Raw genomic sequence first — 21,291 nt, forward strand, 5'->3', positions numbered from 1 at the left:
GTGACATGACATACCATCTCAGCCATTGAAGTCTTATTTCATTTCCTCCTCCCCTTCTGGGCATTTCACTTTTTTTGTCTGTTAGTGAGTATTTAATTTTATTACCTGAATTATTTATGTCAGACACAGTACAAACAATTTTTTATTTGTTTTGTTAAAATATGAAATCTGTCCTACTTATCTGTTTGTTGTAGGATATGCAGTCTTGCATGGAAGAATACAAGCAATCATATGTTAGTAGACTAACCACTAATGAAGAAGAAAATAAAAAGTCCACAGAGAGGGTAGCATGGTTAGAGAAAGACAACAATCAATTGGCAATGGAAAAGGTATGGGAATTTTTAAGCATAATTTTGTGTGCTGTGTGTTGTGTTTGAGATGTGATCAAGAACTAACATGAAATTTTTAGTTTTACAGGCTTTATATACCCGATTTTCAGTTGTTTTTATCTTATTGGCAAACATGTTCCTAATGATGATTGCATTTCCAGCTGTTTTGAATGTTTAGTTTATTGTTGTCGGTCAAAAATGTTGTACGTGTTTTCAAGTGCTCAGCAAATTTTTACTTTTGTAAAAGATGGATCAAAGAATTTGCATTAAATTTAGCTTGAAAAATGGAATAAAGTGTAGCACCACATTCGAAATATTTTGGTGAATTTACTGTGAGTATGATGAGTTTACAAGTGGTATAAACATTTAAAAAAGGATTAAAAAGATGTTAAAGATGATGACTACCTTGGACATCCTAGCACATCAGTCACTGATGAAAAAGTGGAAGAAGTAAAGAAAATGGTTCTGGAAAATCACCAAATCACCTTAGAGAGGCTGCTGATGAAGTTGGCATATCCTGTGGCTCATGCCAAGCAGTCTTTTCTGGTGTTTTGGGCATGAAACAAGTAGCATAAAAGTTTCTTCCAAAACTGTTGACTTTTGACCAAAAACAAAGTTGCGTAGACATTGCCGAGAAATTGTTGAATGAAGTTGACAACAATCCATAATGTCTAAAGAATGTTATAACACGTGTTGAAACATGGGTATATGGGTATGACATTGGATCCAAGGCTCAATCATCCCAATGCAATCTGCCTGAAGAGTCAAGACTGAAAAAAATTCAAGTTTGATTAAATGTGAAGGGTCTTCTCACTGTTTTCTTTGATTATGATGGGATAGTTCATCATGAGTTCCTGCCTTATGGTCCTACAGTCAATAAGGAATACTTCCTGGAAGCTATGTACTTTTTGCATGAAGCAATTGAAAGAAAATGACCAAAATTTTGGCAAAAAAACTCGTGCAAATTGCATCATGATAACATTCCCACTCACACCTCAATACTTGTCCATGATTTTTTGGCAAAAAACAAAACCATTATGTTGCCTCAGCCACTGTATTTGCTAGACATGGGCTCATAAGACTTCTTTCTATTCTCGAGGCTGAAGAGAACCATGAAAGAATGTTCCTTTGCCACCATTGATGAGATAAAAACAGAATTGCTAAAGGAGCTGAACACCATAACAAAACATGAGTTCCAGAAGTGCTTCCAAGAGTGGAAAAAGCACTGGCACAAGTGTATTCTGTCTGAGGATTATAACTTTGAAGGGAAAAAAGTTGATGTTGATGAATAAACAAAGATTCTTTTCGAAAAACAAAAGTGATTGTTACTTTTTGATCAAACACCTTACTGTAATAGTGTGCTGAACTCACACAAACACACACACACACACACACACACACACACACACACACACACACACACACACACAAATATGAGGGCTGGATAGAAAGTAGTAAGAACTATTATTTTTCTCTGAAGTGACTTTATTGACAGAGGTACTTATAGTTACACACCTTCAATAAAATTGCCTTTGTTATTTGTAGCTTTTTGTCAAATGTCCAGAAGGCATCACATACCTTCTGCATGTCTACTTCTGTTGATGTCCTGTGTTCTCAGTGCCCTTTGGCATGGATAATGTCTTCTCTGCTGTTGTAACAGATCCCTCTCAGTGGTTCGTTCACTTTGGCAAAGAGATGGTTATTGCAGGGAGTCATGTTGGGTGAATATGATGGAAGTTCTAGACTCTTCCATTGCCAACAAGAGGTCCTGGTGAATGATGGGGTTTCATGAAATGTCCTAACTTTCACCTGAGTGCTTGACAAAGGCGGTGTTACAGGAATGTGCAGTAGTAGGCAGTGTCTCTCATCATCCTTGGTGGTACACCGTGATGCAGCATTACCAACCACTTTCTCGAACGCCTGGAATCCTTACCCAATCTGTTACCCCCGGGAACCATCCTTGTAACCATTGATGCCACCTCCTTTCCTCAAAATCACCCTCTCCAAACCTTCCAGGAATTCTGACTTCCAGCCTTGCCTCTCAATCCTTCTTAAAAAACCTTAATCCTACTCCCAACATCACCACTGCTGAAGCCCAGGCTATCAGTGATCTGAAGGCTGACCGATCCATCGTCATTCTTCCGGCAGACAAGGGTTCCACGACCGTGGTACTCGATTGTCGGGAGTATGTGGCTGAGGGACTGTGTTAGCTTTCAGACAACACTACATACAAAGTTTGCTAAGGTAGTCCTATTCCTGATGTCCAGGCGGAGCTTCAAGGAATCCTCAGAACCTTAGGCCCCCTACAAAACCTTTCACCTGACTCCATCAGCCTCCTGACCCCACCGACATCCCGCACCACTACCTTCTACCTTCTTCCTAAAATTCACAAACCCAATCATCCCGGCCACCCCATTGTAGCTGGTTACCAGGCCCCCACAGAACGTATCTCTGCCTCCGTAGATCAACACCTTCAACCCATTACATGCAGTCTCCCATCCTTCATCAAAGACACCAACCACTTTCTCGAAAGCCTGGAATCCTTACCCAATCTGTTACCCCCAGAAACCATCCTTGTAACCATTGATGCCACTTCCTTATACACAAATATTCTGCACATCCAGGGCCTCGCTGTGATGGAGCACTTCCTTTCACGCCAATCACCTGCCACCCTACCTAAAACCTCTTTCCTCATTACCTTAGCCAGCTTCATCCTGACTCACAATTTCTTCACTTTCGAAGGCCAGACATACCAACAATTAAAGGGAACAGCCATGGGTACCAGGATGGCCCCCTCGTACGCCAACCTATTTATGGGTTGCTTAGAGGAAGCCTTCTTGGTTACCCTGGCCTGCCAACCCAAACTTTGGTACAGGTTTATTGATGACATCTTCATGACCTGGACTCAAAGTGAAGAAGAACTCCAGAATTTCCTCTCCAACCTCAACTCCTTTGGTTCCATCAGATTCACCTGGTCATACTCCAAATCCCATGCCACTTTTCTTGACATTGACCTCCATCTGTCCAATGGCCAGCTTCACACGTCCGTCCACATCAAACCCACCAACAAGCAACAGTACCTCCATTATGACAGCTGCCACCCAGTCCACATAAAACGGTCCCTTCCCTACAGCCTAGGTCTTCGTGGCAAACGAATCTGCTCCAGTCCGGAATCCCTGAACCATTATGCCAACAACCTGAAAACAGCTTTCACATCCCGCAACTATCCTCCCGACCTGGTACAGAAGCAATTTACCAGAACCACTTCATCATCCCCTCAAACCCAGAACCTCCCACAGAAGAACCCCAAAAGTGCCCCACTTGTGACAGGATACTTTCCGGGACTGGATCAGACTCTGAATGTGGCTTTCCAGCAGGGATACGGCTTCCTCAAATCCTGCCCTGAAATGAGATCCATCCTTCATGAAATCCTCCCCACTCCACCAAGAGGGTCTTTCCGCTGTCCACCTAACCTTCGTAACCTGTTAGTTCATCCCTATGAAATCCCCAAACCACCTTCCCTACCCTCTGGCTCCTACCCTTGTAACCGCATCCGGTGTAAAACCTGTCCCATGCACCCTCCTACCACCACCTACTCCAGTCCTGTAACCCGGAAGGTGTACACGATCAAAGGCAGAGCCACATGTGAAAGCACCCACGTGATTTACCAACTGACCTGCCTACACTGTGAAGCTTTCTATGTGGGAATGACCAGCAAAAAACTGTCCCTTCACATGAATGGACACAGGCAGACAGTGTTTGTTGGTAATGAGGATCACCCTGTGGCTAAACATGCCTTGGTGCACGGCCAGCACATCTTGGCACAGTGTTATACCATCCGGGTTAGCTGGATACTTCCCACTAACACCAACCTGTCAGAACTCCGGAGATGGGAACTTGCCCTTCAGTATATCCTGTCTTCTCGTTACCCACCAGGCCTCAACCTCCACTAATTTCAAGTTGCCGCCACTCATACCTCTCCGGTCATACAACAACATCTTTGCCTCTGTACTTCCGCGTCGACTGACATCTCTGCCCAAACTCTTTGCTTTACAAATGTCTGCTTGTGTCTGTGTATGTGTGGATGGATATGTGTGTGTGTGCGAGTGTATACCTGTCCTTTTTTCCCCCTAAGGTAAGTCTGTCCGCTCCCAGGATTGGAATGACTCCTTACCCTCTCCCTTAAAACCCACATCCTTTCGTCTTTCCCTCTCCTTCCCTCTTTCCTGATGAGGCAACCGTTGGTTGCGAAAGCTTGAATTTTGTGTGTATGTTTGTGTTTGTTTGTGTGTCTATCAACATGCCAACGCTTTCGTTTGTTAAGTCACATCATCTTTGTTTTTAGATATTTTTTTCCCACGTGGAATGTTTCCCTCTATTATATTTATATATATACATATACACACAAAAATCAGTTGGTTCTACTGAGATATTCATCAATGAACTAGAAGGAGTTGGCCACTAATAAATCCTATAGGCTTCTGTTAAACTGAATTTCATTGGTTGGTAAGCTTTTTGTGGCTGCTCGAAATTTATTGAAAATATGTGTTCCTGAATACTGCACACCTTTTTGTACAAGAGTAAGTGACTTTAAATCCTTGTGAAGGTTATTCTTATTTCTAGTACTGATTCCAGGAACTGAGATGTTAATTGGAGAATGTGATATATTTTTAATGATAAATTTCATTCAGGAATAAATATATTGGGAAGCAGTAGTTAGTATCCCTAGTTCCCTAAACAGGCCTCTGCAGGATGTTCTTGAGCTTACACCACATATATCTCTTATTGCTTGTTTTTGTGCTCGGACAGCTTTAGCTTGGCTTGATGAATTACCCCAAAAAATAATCCCATATGACATTATGGAGTGAAAGTAAGCATAGTATGCCAGCTTTGTCACTTTTATATCCCGTATGTCTGACAGAACAACACAGATTGCAGCTCATCAACTAACTTGTTTGACATTACAGCAGGGCTACTACGGCTTTGTATCCTGTCCTTGTATACATGTTACTTTCTTCACTGATGTGGAGAATGTCCTTTTTCTTTGTCTGAACAGTCCTCTTAATTTTCAGCATCTTTTTGTGGCACATCTCAAATGTTTCTATTTTTTTCTGATTTTCCCACTGTCTGTACAACACTGTGATCCAGCCATACATTCTCAGAAATTTCATCCTGAAATTAAGACTTGTGCTTGACACTAACAGACTTCTTTTGGTGAGGAGTGCTCTCTTCTCCAGTGATAATCTGCTTCTTATATCCTGTTTGCTTCAACTATCTTGCATTACTTTGCTTCTAAGGTAGCAAAATTCCTTAACTTTGTTTATTACATTGGCGCCATTTTTACATTAAGTTTAGTACTAATCTCATTTTTGTTGCTCCTTAATATTACTGTCTTTTTTTAGTTCATTCTCAATCCATCTACAGACTGTTCATCCTATTCACCAGGTTCTGTAATTTTTCCTCACTTTCACAGAGGACAGTAGTGACATCAGCAAAATTTTATGATTTATGTCCTTTTACTATGAATTTTAACCCACTTGTGAACCTGGGTAAATACTACTGTTAAAATTGGTAGTATTACATATAAGCATTTCTGTTAGTTATTATTTCACACATTATGCAAGATTGTTTTATTCCACAAAAGTTCATCTCATTATTATTATTATTATTATTATTATTATTACTATTTCATTTTGAAACTGAGAAAGGTAATAGTAGCTACTACTAGATTTTTGTTTTGTCCATTCTGATAGACAGTTAATGAGGAATGTGTAGACTACACGATCAACTTTTATAGTCCTGTCTTCCTCAGTTGCGTGTAATATTACGGTATATTAATAATTTTTACTTATGGACTGTTTGACAGCAACTGAATAAAACAAAATTTTAGTGCCATACGTGTTTCGCCTTTATTTTCCGCAAGGCATCATCAGTGGCAGGTTGTGTGGACAATTTCCTACATATTACGCTCCGGTTGCATTTTTGGTGTTGTTCTTCTTCTTACGAATGCCAATTTGCGGTATTTTTCCCCATTCCACAACACTATGCACTGAACACTTGTTTTAAAGCTTTAAATTACTTGCTAAAAAATGGCATACTTCTCACTCGTTTGCTGGCTGAGTGCGAATCCTTCCTCCTACTACTGGTGCAAGAAAAACTCCTGTTGTGTGAACAGGTCTGAGTCAGACTGCTGTCCATGGTCAGTAGTGATATGCTGTGTGCAACCAAACCTTGTTAACCACACAGACGTAAAGGTAGAGGCTAGCATTTCAGTTGTAATATTATCATTTTGCACTGCCTTTGGCCAGCCGGTAAAATCATCTCTGGTACCTTACTCCCTTTGTAGCTTTGATCCTCCAACTCTCTTGGTTCCTGTAGGCACTGCATTGTAGTATACCTTTGTAATCAGTACGTCACTAGCTGTCAATACATGTCCTGTCCACTCTTTGTGAAAAGTCAGCATTGAGCATTCGATGGAGGAACTGATCCGACAACATCCAGATGTACATGGGTAAAACATACTGTTGTATGTGGAAAGTCACCAATTTGGGCATGTACATGACAAGACACTTTACACCTTTGTATTGCAAACATACCATTATATGTTCTTCACAGTCCTTTTCCATGACTGGCCACACAAAATGTTGAAATATGAGTCGAAAAGTGGGATGTACTCCTTGGCATAAGTTCTGGATGCTGTTGAAAGGTTGTCTTCTGAATGCTGGTGGAAGAATTCCAATTCAGTCTAATATAAAACTGTATCATATGGCGCAATTAGTGTTCAATATTGCAAACTTTATAACTGAAATTTATCCTGTCCTCTACAGACACTACTGCCCCTTTATCTAGTTTCCTGAACATATAAATCCTTCTACCCATTTTAATTGCCCTTTGTACTTTGGTAATCATTATTGCTACAAGTGTTCTCTGGAAGTAGCTTCAATGTAGACATCCTCAAAGTGGTCAAGTCTGTTTGTTGCTATTATATCTATTTCCATCATGAGTAGGCTTATGAATGGTCTGTTGTAGGCACTTATCATAATTATCATAATCATCAGCATGACAACCTTAGCCTTCTGTAGAAGATTATTCCATTCTTTCCAGTGTACAGCCAAACTTCTCCGAGTCTGAATTACAGTTTTCCTTACACCATCTCTGGTACCTTACTCCCTTTGTAGCTTTGATCCTCCAACTCTCTTGGTTCCTGTAGGCACTGCATTGTAGTATACCTTTGTAATCAGTACGTCACTAGCTGTCAATACATGTCCTGCCCACTCCAGCCTTTTAATCTTAGTACAGCTGATGATGTCTGGTTCATTAATTAGATTATATAATTCATAGTTGATTCTTCTCCTCTAGACACCATATTCTCCCAAGAATTTGTCTCAAGATCTTTATTTCAAACATGCCAAGTAGCTTTTCTTTGAATTTTGTCAATGTAAGTACTTATCAGAGAAGGCATTTAATTAAGTTATGCAGGATGTCTTGTCATGACATCACTTTCAAAATTGTAATTTTCCAAATTGATTGTTGAATGATCAAAGTAACCTCTGATGATGGAATAGTGATTGTAGAACTTAACTACTAGTGAACTTAGGGTTTATATATAGTTTTAAGTTAGAATCTGGAGGTGATTCAGGGCACTGATGGAAGGATCTGATTGTAAATTTGTGCCCACTTTTGACACTGAATCTTTACCAGAAAGTCTAATACACAGTTTCAGTTTACATCTTGAGGGATTTGAGCTTTTGTCTAATATGACAAATATGCCTCCTCCTTTTGCCATTAGCCTGTCATTTTGATATACACTTAGATTTTCATCAAAAATCTCACTGATATAACTTTCAAATTTTAACCAGCTTCCTGCATCCGATAATATGTGAGCTCCACTACTGTTTAGGACCTCTTCAAACTCTGGCACTTTATTGTGAATGCTTTGGCAGTTAATTACTAGGATTTTAATTTTCTCATAATCAAATGGCTCTGAGCACTATGGGACTTAACTGCTGTGGTCATCAGTCCCCTAGAACTTAGAACTACCTAAACCTAACCAACCTAAGGACATCATACACATCCATGCCCGAGGCAGGATTCGAACCTGCGACTGTAGCGGTCACGCGGTTCCAGACTGTAGCCCTTAGAACCGCACGGCCACTCTGGCCGGCCTTGCTCATAATCAATAGGATTTTAATATTCTCCCCTTTAGGGGGATTTTGTTGGATCTTATACTGACATTTCTCCTGCAGCTATAATTGCCTAATCTATAAACCATACTAGTGTGTACCCCATGCACAGTCAGCTAGCTGTGTTGCAGTTTCTGATGTGTAGCAGACACCTGACCCATTTAGGGGTATCCTACAATTCTCAACTTTTTTACACAAGTCCTGAGTCACAGCCTAGCTCATCACAGAACCTTCAGACTCCCTGGTTCAGTCCTTCCACTCAACTCAGAACCATGGTTCTGTGATTAGTTCTGGGGTCAATGCTGCAAATTATGAGCTTTGTTAAAACTCCATGAGCAAGACTGACCTTCTCAACCATATTTGCCAGTCACTGGAATGATTGAAGTATGATCTCAGAGCCTAGATGACTAGCATCATTTGTTCCAACATGCAGCACAGTCTGAAGTTGGTTGTATCCTCTTCCCTCATTGGCAGCCAGAACAGCTTCTTCAACATATTGAATGAGGTCCCCAGGCATACACACTGAGTGCACATGGTATTCATTCCCACCCCTTGCTGCTATTTCTATAAGACATATCATTATTTACTGTACATTTAACTACCAGTGGTTAGTGGACTCCTCATGACACAAAGCAAATCAGGTTTCCCAATAGGTGAAATGAGACTCACTGGCTCAGTTTCAGTTTCAGTGGAAGACAGCACCTCAAACTTGTTGGTTTGTGGGGTGAGTGTAACACAGTGAGTTACACTGGTCCCTGTCTCTCCTGTACAGCCCTGCCAGTATATGCCATTCACAGTAAGGATATGAATAGTGATAAGTCTTGCACTTGCTATAGAGGGACAGGATAACCAGGAAGATGATGGTACTTGAGTACATTTGTATCTCTAGTATACAACTCTTGAAAGTTGTTCCAACATACCCATTCACTGGGGTTCAGGCATTTCACAGTAGTCAGGACAATTTTCAGCTGCTCATGAATGTCAGCTAATTCATCCTGTGACAGAGAACAGCATTCACAGTGGGTGCCTTGTGGCTGGTGCAAAGTTTTAGAGAACAGAAAACAAGTAACTTAGAATAAGATTGCTGATTCTCTTTTAAGTCCTGCCTCTGTTAAGCTAAAATTACTGCTAATTCTCTTTAGGAACAGGAGCAGTTAGTGCACAAAATGGTATTTCTGTTAAATTAACAGAAAAATGTGGGATAAAAGTTACTAATTTCCTGAAACTTTTTTGAGTTTATCATCGCTAACAAGCTCAAAAGTAGTGTTATTTTACAACAAATAAAGACAATATAGACCACTTATTGGAAGGGAAAATTAAATTTAACACAATGTGTTATAATATGTGTTACAGTAACCATAAATCACAAATGCCAGTTTGCTGCAAAATATGTTGTACACAACACATCTGAATATTCTTAAAAATATATGTTTATTCATGTTGATACACTGGAATACAGAATGAATGATTCTGTGAACGAAGTTACTACTGCTAAAACTATTATGAGTTACTGAATTAAAAGAAAGGCCTGCAGTTTATTATGAATCTTGACAGCTGTCTTAAAGATTTAATTGAATCCTTTTAAATATCTGCCTAGTATATACTGAGTGTGTTTATTGTCTCATAGGATATGCATTTTATTTATTTTTGTATTATCCTGATTGTTCTTCATGAAGATGAATGGATAATTCTGTTTATCAATTACTGAGCAGAACTGGTGTTTAACCCTTGAGTGGGTGTGCCACTTTTTATAACACGAGCAGGTTTAATTAAACAAAGATAAATAACCTTCCATTACATGAAGTGGGTGTGCCACTTTGTATAACACGAGCAGGTTTAATTAAACAAAGATAAATAACCTTCCATTACATGAACTATATCACTGTTTAATTAAACGATAATAAAATAAATGATAATAAAATAAACACTCTGATGCTGTGTACAAGTGTTACCCCACAGTAATGACACACTAGAAGCATTAAATAGCACAGTTGTATCAGATTACAGCCAGCCATTTACTGAGTTGCTTATTATCTTGTAGGGAACTGCCTCATTGTGGAATTGTGCCGCTAACTCAGCATCTGGGTCATTTTCTTTCACGGATTGTATACTTTTTCTCACCTAGCTTGCTGTTTATTTTATATTACAGCTGTTCTCTGGATGTATAATGGCTTAACTGGGCATTGGATTAGTTGAAGCAACAACAAAATGGTACAATACATTGTTATTTGGGGATGGCCCAATTTATACACAGGTGCACCACTTGAGGGTTAAGCACCATGGACCGTGACTTTTACTACAGTAATAAATTCATTTCTTCCCAGGTTAAGTTGCAAGAAAAAGTGGCACACAGTGAAGAAACAGTCAATAAACATGATTCAGAAATACAGCTACTTGAAAAGGAAATAAACCAGCTGAAAGAAGAACTCAGAGATATAAAAGATAAGCAAGCAAAAAAAGCAAGAGAACCTGCCAGTGTCAGTTCTGAAGGAATGAAGGTACAAATTTTTTATTTCTCTTTAAGTAACAATCAAGTGTAAAAAAATTGGATTAAGAACAATTAAAAGTTCAGCATTTCATGTAGTAACTCTTCTTTTGCAATTTTCTGTCCATTTTGTGTTCCTCATAATTTGGTTTGAAGCCCTAGCAGTAGCTGTCTTTGCAGACAAAAATTACTGGATTTCTGGTCCACCTTTTAAGCAAACAACAGTTATTTGGTTCTCTAAAATGTAAACATATTCTGGTGTCCCTGCCACATGAAGGCATGTCAGACGAGGAGTTGTTCACAGTCAAGAGTCGAAGTGATCTGCGACTCCATAGTGAGCATCACGAGTGTCATGTACATTGGGCAGTGTGTCTAGAATCATAACTTTCCTTGTTCAGACACACAGTGTCCAGAATCAGTCATGTGCTACCGGTAACCTCATATTTATTTAGAGGGCCTATGCTCACTTGCATTTTAGTTTTGTTGTTCCTCTTCAGTGTTGCACCCTCTTTCTTCTGTGTTTGTCTCTGGCCACTCATTCGGTTTCTCTATTTGCCAGTTAGGTAGACACTCAGTTCATGGGTACCAAGTGTCATGGAACACCATGCTCATTCTGAGCATTTATGAAATGCTGCCATCTTGACATGTGAGTCATTACTCACGTTTTAAGTAATAACTGTTCTAACAAAATTAAGCCTAAAACAGCTTTTGTTTATGTGGAATCCTGCCCACTCGTCTAATATAGTGTGCCTAGGAAGCTGTTTTCTCAGATGCTAGGCAACATACAAGCAAATCATATTAATGGAGTTTATTACAGTAATTGAATTGACGATACTTAACTTTGCCTTCTACACTGAAGTGTCAGAAGCAACTGACGACATGCAAATAATCAATGTCCTTCGCTATATACAATTTCCATGCAAGTAAATAATATAAGGCACAAGTCCCAGCTAACAGTTAGGATGAAGAAGAGTGCATATTCTAGTGCCTGTCTTCTGGTGGAACTTTCCTAGTGCCTTCTCTGCAGTTACGTTCCATGCTGATGTACCTTAACTAAGAAAAAAACAAAAGAAAGAAAAAAGAAAATCAAAGACAGAGTAAGACAAGAAGAAATGAATAGTGCAGTTACGAATTAGATGGAAAAAAAAGTGTAAAAATATAATGAAAAAAGAGAAGGACTTGTGCATTAACAGAGGTTAAGTCTAATAGGGTGTCAGGATGAAAGGAAAGGAAGTTCTCAACTCCAGAGTTTGAGGAAAGTAGTACTGGGTGGAAGGATCCAAGTAGCCTGTGTGGTGTAGCTGCCAATGTGGTCACGGAGTCATGTTGTAGAGCAATTTCAGCAACTGAGAAGTGTACAAAGTCTTGTTATTTAAATGTCTAAGCACAACATTGCATACTTATATGAAATGAAACAAGCGTGTAAAGACATTAGTAGAGAATGCCTGTCATTCACTTTGTTTCTTTGCAAGAAGTTCAGCTCATCCATAAAGCAGGTGATGTACAGAACACTAGAGCAATCCATATATTAATACTGCTTGAGTGTGTGGGATTTTCTCCAGGTGATATTAAAGGAAGACATCAAAGCACTCACTGGCATGTTGTTGTATTTGTTAGCTGTAGGTTTGATCAACAAGCCAATATTACGGAGATATACTATTGAGAATATTCAGATACATGGCATTTGCATCTTACTACAGAACTATTCTGCTGCTGGCAATATACATTTCATTTAAAGACCATGAGGACAAGATAAGAGAAATTAGGACTTGTGCAGAGGCATGTACCAGTTGATCAAAAAGTCTGTATAAATTTGAAAACTTAATAAACCATAGAATAATGTAGATAGAGAGGTAAAATTTGACGCACATGCTTGGAATGACATGGGGTTTAATTAGAGAGAGAGAGAGAAAAAAAAAAGGTTCACAAAATGTCCGACAGATGGCGCTGGACAGCAAAATGTCAGTGACTGCGCATGACAATCATGTATAAAAGGAGCTGTAATGATAGAGAGAATCAGATACGCCAGCAGTCGCAGCATGTTGACGTTACCTTGAAATGCACTTTTAGTGAAGCTGTATTATCAGAATGGGGAACATGCTAGTTCAGCATTACGATCCTATCGCCATAGGAAGGGGATTCGAACAGGTAAAGGTCCATTGACAAATGCAGCTGTGGCGAGAATGATTTTGAAGTTCGAAGCCACGGGTTGTTTACACGATAGACCCTGTAGTGGCTGACCGAGCACAAGGCGTAATGCTGCTGAGACAGTTCAGGAAGGAATGGAGACTGTAGCGGGTTCGTCTATGCACGGGGAAGTCAGCACTCGTGCAGTCGCACTTCGCACCGGCATTCCATACACTACTGTTTGGTTGGCACTGAGGCATACCCTCTGATGCTATCCATACAAAATCCATTGGTATCATGAACTGTTACCTGGCGATTTAGTGAAGCAGAGGGCATTTGCGGTGTGGGTGTTTCAAAAGATGGCGGAAGATGACGATTGGTTGAGTAACGTGTTGTGGACCAACGACGCTCATTTCAGGCTCCGAGGGTCTGTCAACGCCCACAACTGCAGAATATGGGCTGCTGAAAATCCTAGAACTGTTGTGGAAACTCCATTGCATGACGAGAAAGTCACGGTATGGGTTGGATTTACCACATCTACCGTTATCGGGCCTTTTTTCTTCGAGGAAATGCGTGATTCTGGTTTTGTAATTGCTACCGTGACAGGTGAGAGGTACGCCGATATGTTACAGAATCGCATCATCCCCAGCCTGGCTGATAAACACCTGCTGGAACGTACGATGTTTATGCAGGATGGTGCTCCACCCCATATTGCTAGATGCATGAAAGATCTCTTGCGCACATCATTTGGTGATGATTGTGTGCTCAGCTGCCACTTTTGTCATGCTTGGCCTCTCAGGTCCCCAGACCTCAGTCCGTGCGATTATTGGCTTTGGGGTTACCTGAAGTCGCAAGTGTATCGTGATCGACCGACATCTCTAGGGATGCTGAAAGACAACATCTGACGCCAATGCCTCACCATAACTCCAGACATGCTTTACAGTGCTGTTCACAACATTATTCTTCAACTACAGCTACTGTTGAGGAATGATGGTGGACATATTGAGCATTTCCTGTAAAGAACATCATCTTTGCTTTGACTTACTTTGTTATGATAATTATTGCTATTCTGATCAGATGAAGTGCCATCTGTCGGACATTTTTTGAACTTTTGTATTTTTTTGGTTCTAATAAAACCCCACGTCTTTCCAAGCATGTGTGTCAATTTGCACCTCTCTATCAACATTATTCTGTGATTTATTCAGCTTTCAAATTTATACTGACTTGTTGATCACCCGATAGATAGTCATTTTTCTCTTGCACCATTTGCTAATGTAACTGGAAAGAAAATGAGTAGTAGTCATAAAGTGTATCCTCCACCATGCATCATATGGTGGTTTGTGGAGTGTACATAGGTACTGGGTGGCCCTTAGGTGAGCTGCTCTTTTATGCCCACTCATGCACTTAGCCAGTTTATTCATTGTCATTCCTATACAACATGTTGTGCAGTGGCCACAAGTTACTGGATAAATTATGTGTGATTTTTGTGGTGGCTCTGCCTTTGATATTGTTCGATTTACCATTGGTAGGACTGAAGTAGCTGGTATTTGGCGAGTTCATGGGATAGATTTCACAGTGGGGGCAATTGCAGTGGTAGGAACCTCTGGATATTTGGGGTTAGGCACTTTGTAATGTGCGTGTGGGGCACACAATACTCGTTAAAGCCTGTGCTATGGTAATTGAGCGGGGTTCACCTTATGAGAAAGGATTTTCTTACAGATATCGGGACCGTCTGTACCTGAATGGTGGCAAATCAGACTTACACACACTCTGTAATAACAATGATCCATCAAGCAAGTCCGAAATGCAACTACACGTCGGATGTACCAAAAACAACGCTGAAGATGCTAGCAATTTGTTAATAATACGGTCGCCAGCCTAATTAGGCATTGATTGAGTTTCTTCCCTGTACAAGTTGGCAGATATTCGTGCTTAGCAACAAGTGGTAACAATGCATAATATAGTAGAATTTTAGAACCAGAAAATCTATTGAACTGATAGTTTCACATTCTGTACTGATATGGAAAACCCATGAATACATAACACTACACTACAATGTATACTACAAAACTTTATACTGTCTATTAATCTGATTAAAATCGGGCATAGGTTACCCTAGAAATAGCACTTTCGAGCCACACACAAAATGTCAATTTTGATAAAAGATAAAACACTGATAAATGTTGGCTTTTATATTGACTTTAACTTTTGCTAGTCAATCAATTTAGAACACTTCAGAATTCAATAGAATAAAAAAAGGAGGGGGGGGGGGGGGGCTGAAACTGTTATGATCACTGTATTAAAAAAATTGATTACTGAATTTATTATGCGTTCAAGATTTCCAGTATATAAGTTACTACTCTTTTCATCTTATTTACTGCTCATTTAAATACCTTTATATCTGTCTCAAAATAATTAAACTTCATTACTATATCACTATTAAAGTTATCTTTCAACTTTGTTAGACCTTCGTTATTCATTTACTGGTTCATTAACAAAACAGTTCTTTAAACACCATTCTAACATAGCTAAATTTTTCGTTTTGGGACACTCGGATTGCACAACATTTAGAAAGGACCCTGTCTAGGTTAGTTGTGAGGATAATTAAATGATGGGAAAGTTCTGGTAAAATTTAGGTTGTTATTGAACAGTTCACTCAATGGTCCATACGAATACAGTACTAAAAGTTTCAACCTGCTTGTATCGATGCGGCGGTTGGCGAGCGGTGAGATGGCGAGGCACAGAGCACACATACAACCACAGCTATGGCTCTTGACGTATCGGCACTTTAATTCTTCTTAGCATTTCAATACTTTTCCATTTAGTGCCTGTGGAATTTTGCCATGCTGTGTGGGCGTTGGAACAGCATATCCGAGGCTCAGTGAAGCTACGTTTTTCAGGAGAGCCTCCTCACTCCAGAAGGTGTTGCTCAAACCAGTGCCAAACTACAACTACTACTGCTGCTGAGCCCGTTGCGCTGTGCAGTGCCTGCGTGCATTTTCCCGCGCTCACCTGCCATCCACCTTTTACCGCTCCCAGACAGGCCGGGTATTCACCTGAGGTTTTGCATTCTACATATCCTAACACATTGCCTACGTATGGACCAGATGCACAATTACAATTTTAAACATCTTATAATAGTCTCAACATTTGTTACATTTCAATTCTATTACAATATTGCTTGACATTTGACATAAACATTAATATTCACATTGAAACTTGTTTACAGTTTTCTTAGCATAATGACATGAAACAAAAAAAGAAATGAAATCAGATCATCAATTACACAAGTTTATCAAAAAATCAGACGAAAAGAGAATTACTTATATGTACAATAGTAGAGTGTTGTTGTTGTTACAAGTTCACATTTTCACTTCACATGTTCTTTTATGTATTAAAGATATTGATAATCTTTTTTCACCTACAATAATTTTTCACAAAGTGCTCACATATTAATGGTTTGTGTATTTTCTTAGCTGTATTAATCATCAAGAAGAAAGTGGCAAGTGTGTTGTTTTTTTTTTTTTTTTTTTTCAATTTGAAGTATAGAATTTTTTACTCAAGAATAACAGTTCTTACTGAGAAAAATTTAAGAGATACAACTGTTTCATTGGACTGACAAGAGATTATGGAGAAAATGCACACAAAAATTTTTGTTTTTCTGTTTTTCTCAAGGTGGATTAAATAATACATCCACCAGAAGGTTTTTGCCAGTCTCAACACTGAAAGACTTTCCTGAGGTAGCGTTGGAAGCAGTGTTAATGTACATCAAATGTGTTGGAAAATTCATTTATGGTATTATGCTCATAAAACTTTTAGATTGTCAGATTTTTATTCATTAATACAATATTTTGAAGAGTACAATTATTTTTCTAATGAAGAACTGTTTGAAATGATGTTACCCCAATAACAATGTCACCAGAGTACCACAGAAGCAAGGAAAGAAGATGAGATTTAATGTCCCATAAACAACAAGCTCAGATTAGGAAAGAATGGAAAAAAATTTGACAAATTTTTCTTGTAGTAACCATCCTGGCATTTTCCTTAAGATATGGAGGGAAACCACAGAAAAACTAAACCTAAATTAGTGAAGAGGGATATGAACTGCCTGAATGTGAGTCCAATACCATAACCAAATAAATACCTAAGGAGTTACAGAATGGAACTGAATGCAGAATGGCCTTTAGTTACACATTGTTCAGATAGTTCCTCTTTCATCTGTAATGTAGAAAGACTACCCAAGACTGGCAATGCTGCACAAAAAATATATTTGAAATGTAAATACTACTAACTTAAAAAAAGTAGCGTGAGCCACATCTGGTGTAATTAATCTACGAGCCATATATTCCTAAATTCAAATGAATATGTTCTATAAACAACATAATGTAAATCATTGTAGAGAATGGCATAATTATTTGTTCTAAGTGGGAGCATTTGCAAATGCATGGCTGTAAAAGAAACAAATTTAGTGGGTCACAGAGTGACATCGATAAGAATACAATGAAGGTAGTTTACATGTCTTGAACACATTTAATAACTGAGTGCCTGGATGTCCATATGTTCCCTTATAAATATGCTATCCATGACAGGTGTCACTGGTGTAGTGCTGCACGTACACAGTGACCCTGTTTGCAGTGGCCCCTGGTGGCCACCTCAACTAGTTGCAGGCATGCCATTTAGATGTTGGTGCACACTGCGTGCACTATTGTGGCCCGACTTATGTCCACTGTGGTTGGTAGGTACTGGTGGGTTACTACACTCCTCCTCTTTCTTTGTGGAAGGGGGGAGGGTTGTTGCCATCCATGATGCTGTGACTAAAGAGACTTCCAGAGTGTAAATGGTGGTGCTGGGGAAGCAGCCAGAGATGCAAGAAGTTTCTTTTCCAAGTGGACCATCATGTTCAGATAAAAGTGAGTGGGACGAGGCACCCCACACCACTCATGGGTCCCGGGGTGACCAGTGGACATGACCAGTGAGAGGGGAATGGGAGCCATCTGGATGGCAAAATCCATGATGAGGTCGCTGGCATGAACAGCAATGACAGCAAATTGGAGAGGAGAGGCTCTGGTGATGGGGACACAGCATTTGTCCCTACTGATGGTGGTGCCTATTCAGTGTAGTGGGGCTGCCAGCATCTGGCAAAGGGAGCGAAACATGTCATCAGTGCAGATACAGCCTGGGATAAGTGGGCACAGCTAGTTCTGCTTGGCCCTGGAGTGGCCAGGGCCAATGAGGAACAAGGCATTGGACAAACAGTCCAATGAGGCCTATCGTGGGATGCAACTGTTTCCTGTAGCATACCACGAGTTGATGTTCATTGCAAACCAAGAAGATGTGGCAACCACTCTGGCTGTGGCTGCTGACTGGAATCCAGTAAGGGCACCATCCAAGTACCCTTGCCCAGATTGGTGTGCCAGGCATGAACGTGGACAAAACTGGTGCCATGGTAGACCACTGCCAAGTAGCAAGAAGTGAAGTTGCGTCCATGGCTGGTGGCCATGCAAGAGCTGGGTAGGATACTTGGCCCTAATTGGCATTATTCTGTAAGAGCTTTAAAAATGTGAGAGCCTGTTTGGCTACAGATGGAAGGAAGGCATTGTGATCAGGCAAATGCCATTATTTGCGCAAAGGTCCATTAAGGATTTCACCATGAACTGAGGGGACCATAGTCTGAAAGCAGAGTGCAAGGAAAGCCTGCTGTGGAGGATATCTTCAGTAGGACCTTAACAGTCATGTCTGCTGTCACAGGAGTACAGGGAAACTAAACAAAGCATCAATTTTGAACAACCAGAAAGTGTGTAAAAAGGGACTAGTGAAATCAGTGTTGTCTCTTTCCCAAAGCCATGTAAAAAAAAAAGTTGTGCAGCACCAGCTCTGACACACACAGTTGCAGTAGGCCATGATGAGGTGTTCCACCTTCCTATCAATGCTTGGCCAAAACTCATGGCAGTGCATGAAAGATCCCCAGTGACTCTGTTGTAATAATCAGAGGACTTTCTGTCGTAGAGCTGCGTGAACCATAATGTGGGGAGTAAACCTTTCCATCGATGGGGGAATAATGTCATACAAGAGGGAGAGGTGATGGTGCAGTGCCTAAAAATTCTGAAGCTATTACAATCTGTGGCCTAGTGGATAGCTGAGCCACTCATGTTCCATCATGCATACTATCTGCCAGAGCACCAGATCCATCGCCACAGCAGAGGCAGTATGGGACCTGGTGATGGGGGAGCCATCTATTGTGAGATTTGCCTCCATATCCAGTTGAAAACATAGCAGTTCCTGCAGCGTCTATGTCTGCAACTTGTGATGCAAAATGAAAATGGATTTCATAACTGGACCATCACAAGAACAAATCCCAATAATGAAGTCGATGAGCTGCTTTGTCCAGTGAGGATGCCAGCAGGTTAAATAGGGAAACCAAAGACTTATGTTTGGTAATTAAATGAAATTTTGCACCATGAAATTTTTTACGGCATGGGCAATAGCAAGAGTTTCTTTATCCAACTGATAAAAATGTTACTGAGTGGAGTTGAGTGTTTTCAATGCAAAGGCTATAGGCTGTTGGGAGCCATGAATGGTGATGGATGAGGACTGCACCAATCCCATACTGGCAGGATCAGATACTTGCTGAGTTGAAATGTGGCAATACCTGGCATGGATCAAAGACTTCACAAAAACATGCTCACAGGCTGCAGACTGAACAAAAGGAGAACTTTTCCGAGGCAACAGATGCTAGAGGCAGGCGTTACGAGTTGCTCTATGAATAAACTTGTGATAGCACACCACTTTGCTGAGGAATGCCTGAAGTTCTCATAGATCAGACAGATGTGGTGAAGCTGTAATCATGGTGAGATGTGGTTCCAATGAGCACATGCCCTACTGGGAAGTTTCATGACCCAAATAAACAATGGAAGGCTGGAAAAAGTGAGACTTAGTAAGATTACATTTGAGGCCCATGGGCTGTAAAACATTATACAAAGAACAGAGGTTTTGTAAGTGATCCTCCGCAGTAGCATCCGTCACAATGATATCATCAAGATAGTTAATTTAATGAGGGTCAACCGTCGTAACCTATTCTAAAAAATGTTGATAGATGGCAGGCATACTTATGACAACAAACATTAGTCATTGATAAAGGTAGAGGCTGAAAGGCATATTAACCTCAAACAACTATTTTGATGTTTCATCCAATGAAATCTGAAGGTAGGATTTGTCTGAGTCAATTTTTGAAAAGTTGAAAAGAATAAATTGACTCCAGCCAATTCTGTGAGAAACTCCTCTGGATGAGGTATAGGGGTAAGATTCTATGACTGCATGTGCATTAGTAGTCACCTTGAAGTCACCACAGAGCTGTAGTTGACAGAACAGCTTCTTTACGATCACTAAGGGCATAGCCCAATTACTTGAGGAAATCAGTCTAATGACTCCTAATAACTTTGAGTGATCCAGCTCCATTTTAACCTAGCCGTATAAAGCTACTGGCATCAGCCACAGCAGAAAAAAGCAACAGCTGTGAAACTGTTAGCACAACCTACCCTGGGACAAACAGATGTGAAAACTCAGAACACAAGGAATCTAATTCATGATAAGGCACTTGGTCTGACACCAGATGCAGCACATCTGCAATAGAAAAAACAAAAGTAGCCAATTTTCAGTACTTGCATTGTTAACCACCAAATACATAAAGGAATGGACACCTGACTTGTAAATTGTGTCGGCTATGAATTGGCCGAGAATAGGAATCTGCTGTTTGTCATAGCTTACCGACTGACACTCAACACCTGCCAGCGGTGGGGATCTTAGCCCAATATACATCTTTGAGTTGAGTAGGGATATGGCATCCCCTATGTCAACTGCACTTCAATGAAAAGTTTGTTCTGGCCTGCAGATAGTGGCAAACACAACGACAAAACAGTATGAATATCAATGTTCATTGAATCCTGCAGTGACTCCTGGGTGGGCTGGAGATTAACATACTCCTGCTATGTACCTTTTTATCTTTTTACATTAATGGCAAGAGGCTGTTTTATCATGCTGTATGAAATAAGAGGGACATGTAGGTAGTGGCATTCACTGTTCCTGCTCCTACAGTGTGTTCACATCAGCCCGATTGGCTGGTTTGTACTGCAGCTACCTCCTTCTTCCCGAGCATGTTAGTAGGTTCCAT

At 40.2% G+C, this 21,291-nt stretch overlaps 1 protein-coding gene across 1 annotated transcript in view; it reads left to right on the forward strand.

Annotated features, from left to right (window-relative positions):
* LOC126198732 (uncharacterized) overlaps positions 1-21,291 on the forward strand; it is a 257,125-nt gene that overhangs the window by 210,459 nt on the left and 25,375 nt on the right. Inside the window, exons 9-10 of the mRNA XM_049935253.1 lie at positions 195-329; positions 10,837-11,010. Of these exons, the coding sequence (XP_049791210.1) occupies positions 195-329; positions 10,837-11,010 (309 nt within the window). The remainder of the gene's footprint in view (positions 1-194; positions 330-10,836; positions 11,011-21,291) is intronic.

The sequence above is a fragment of the Schistocerca nitens genome, chromosome 8 (assembly GCF_023898315.1).
Source record: "Schistocerca nitens isolate TAMUIC-IGC-003100 chromosome 8, iqSchNite1.1, whole genome shotgun sequence".
NCBI classification, from domain to species: domain Eukaryota; kingdom Metazoa; phylum Arthropoda; class Insecta; order Orthoptera; family Acrididae; genus Schistocerca; species Schistocerca nitens.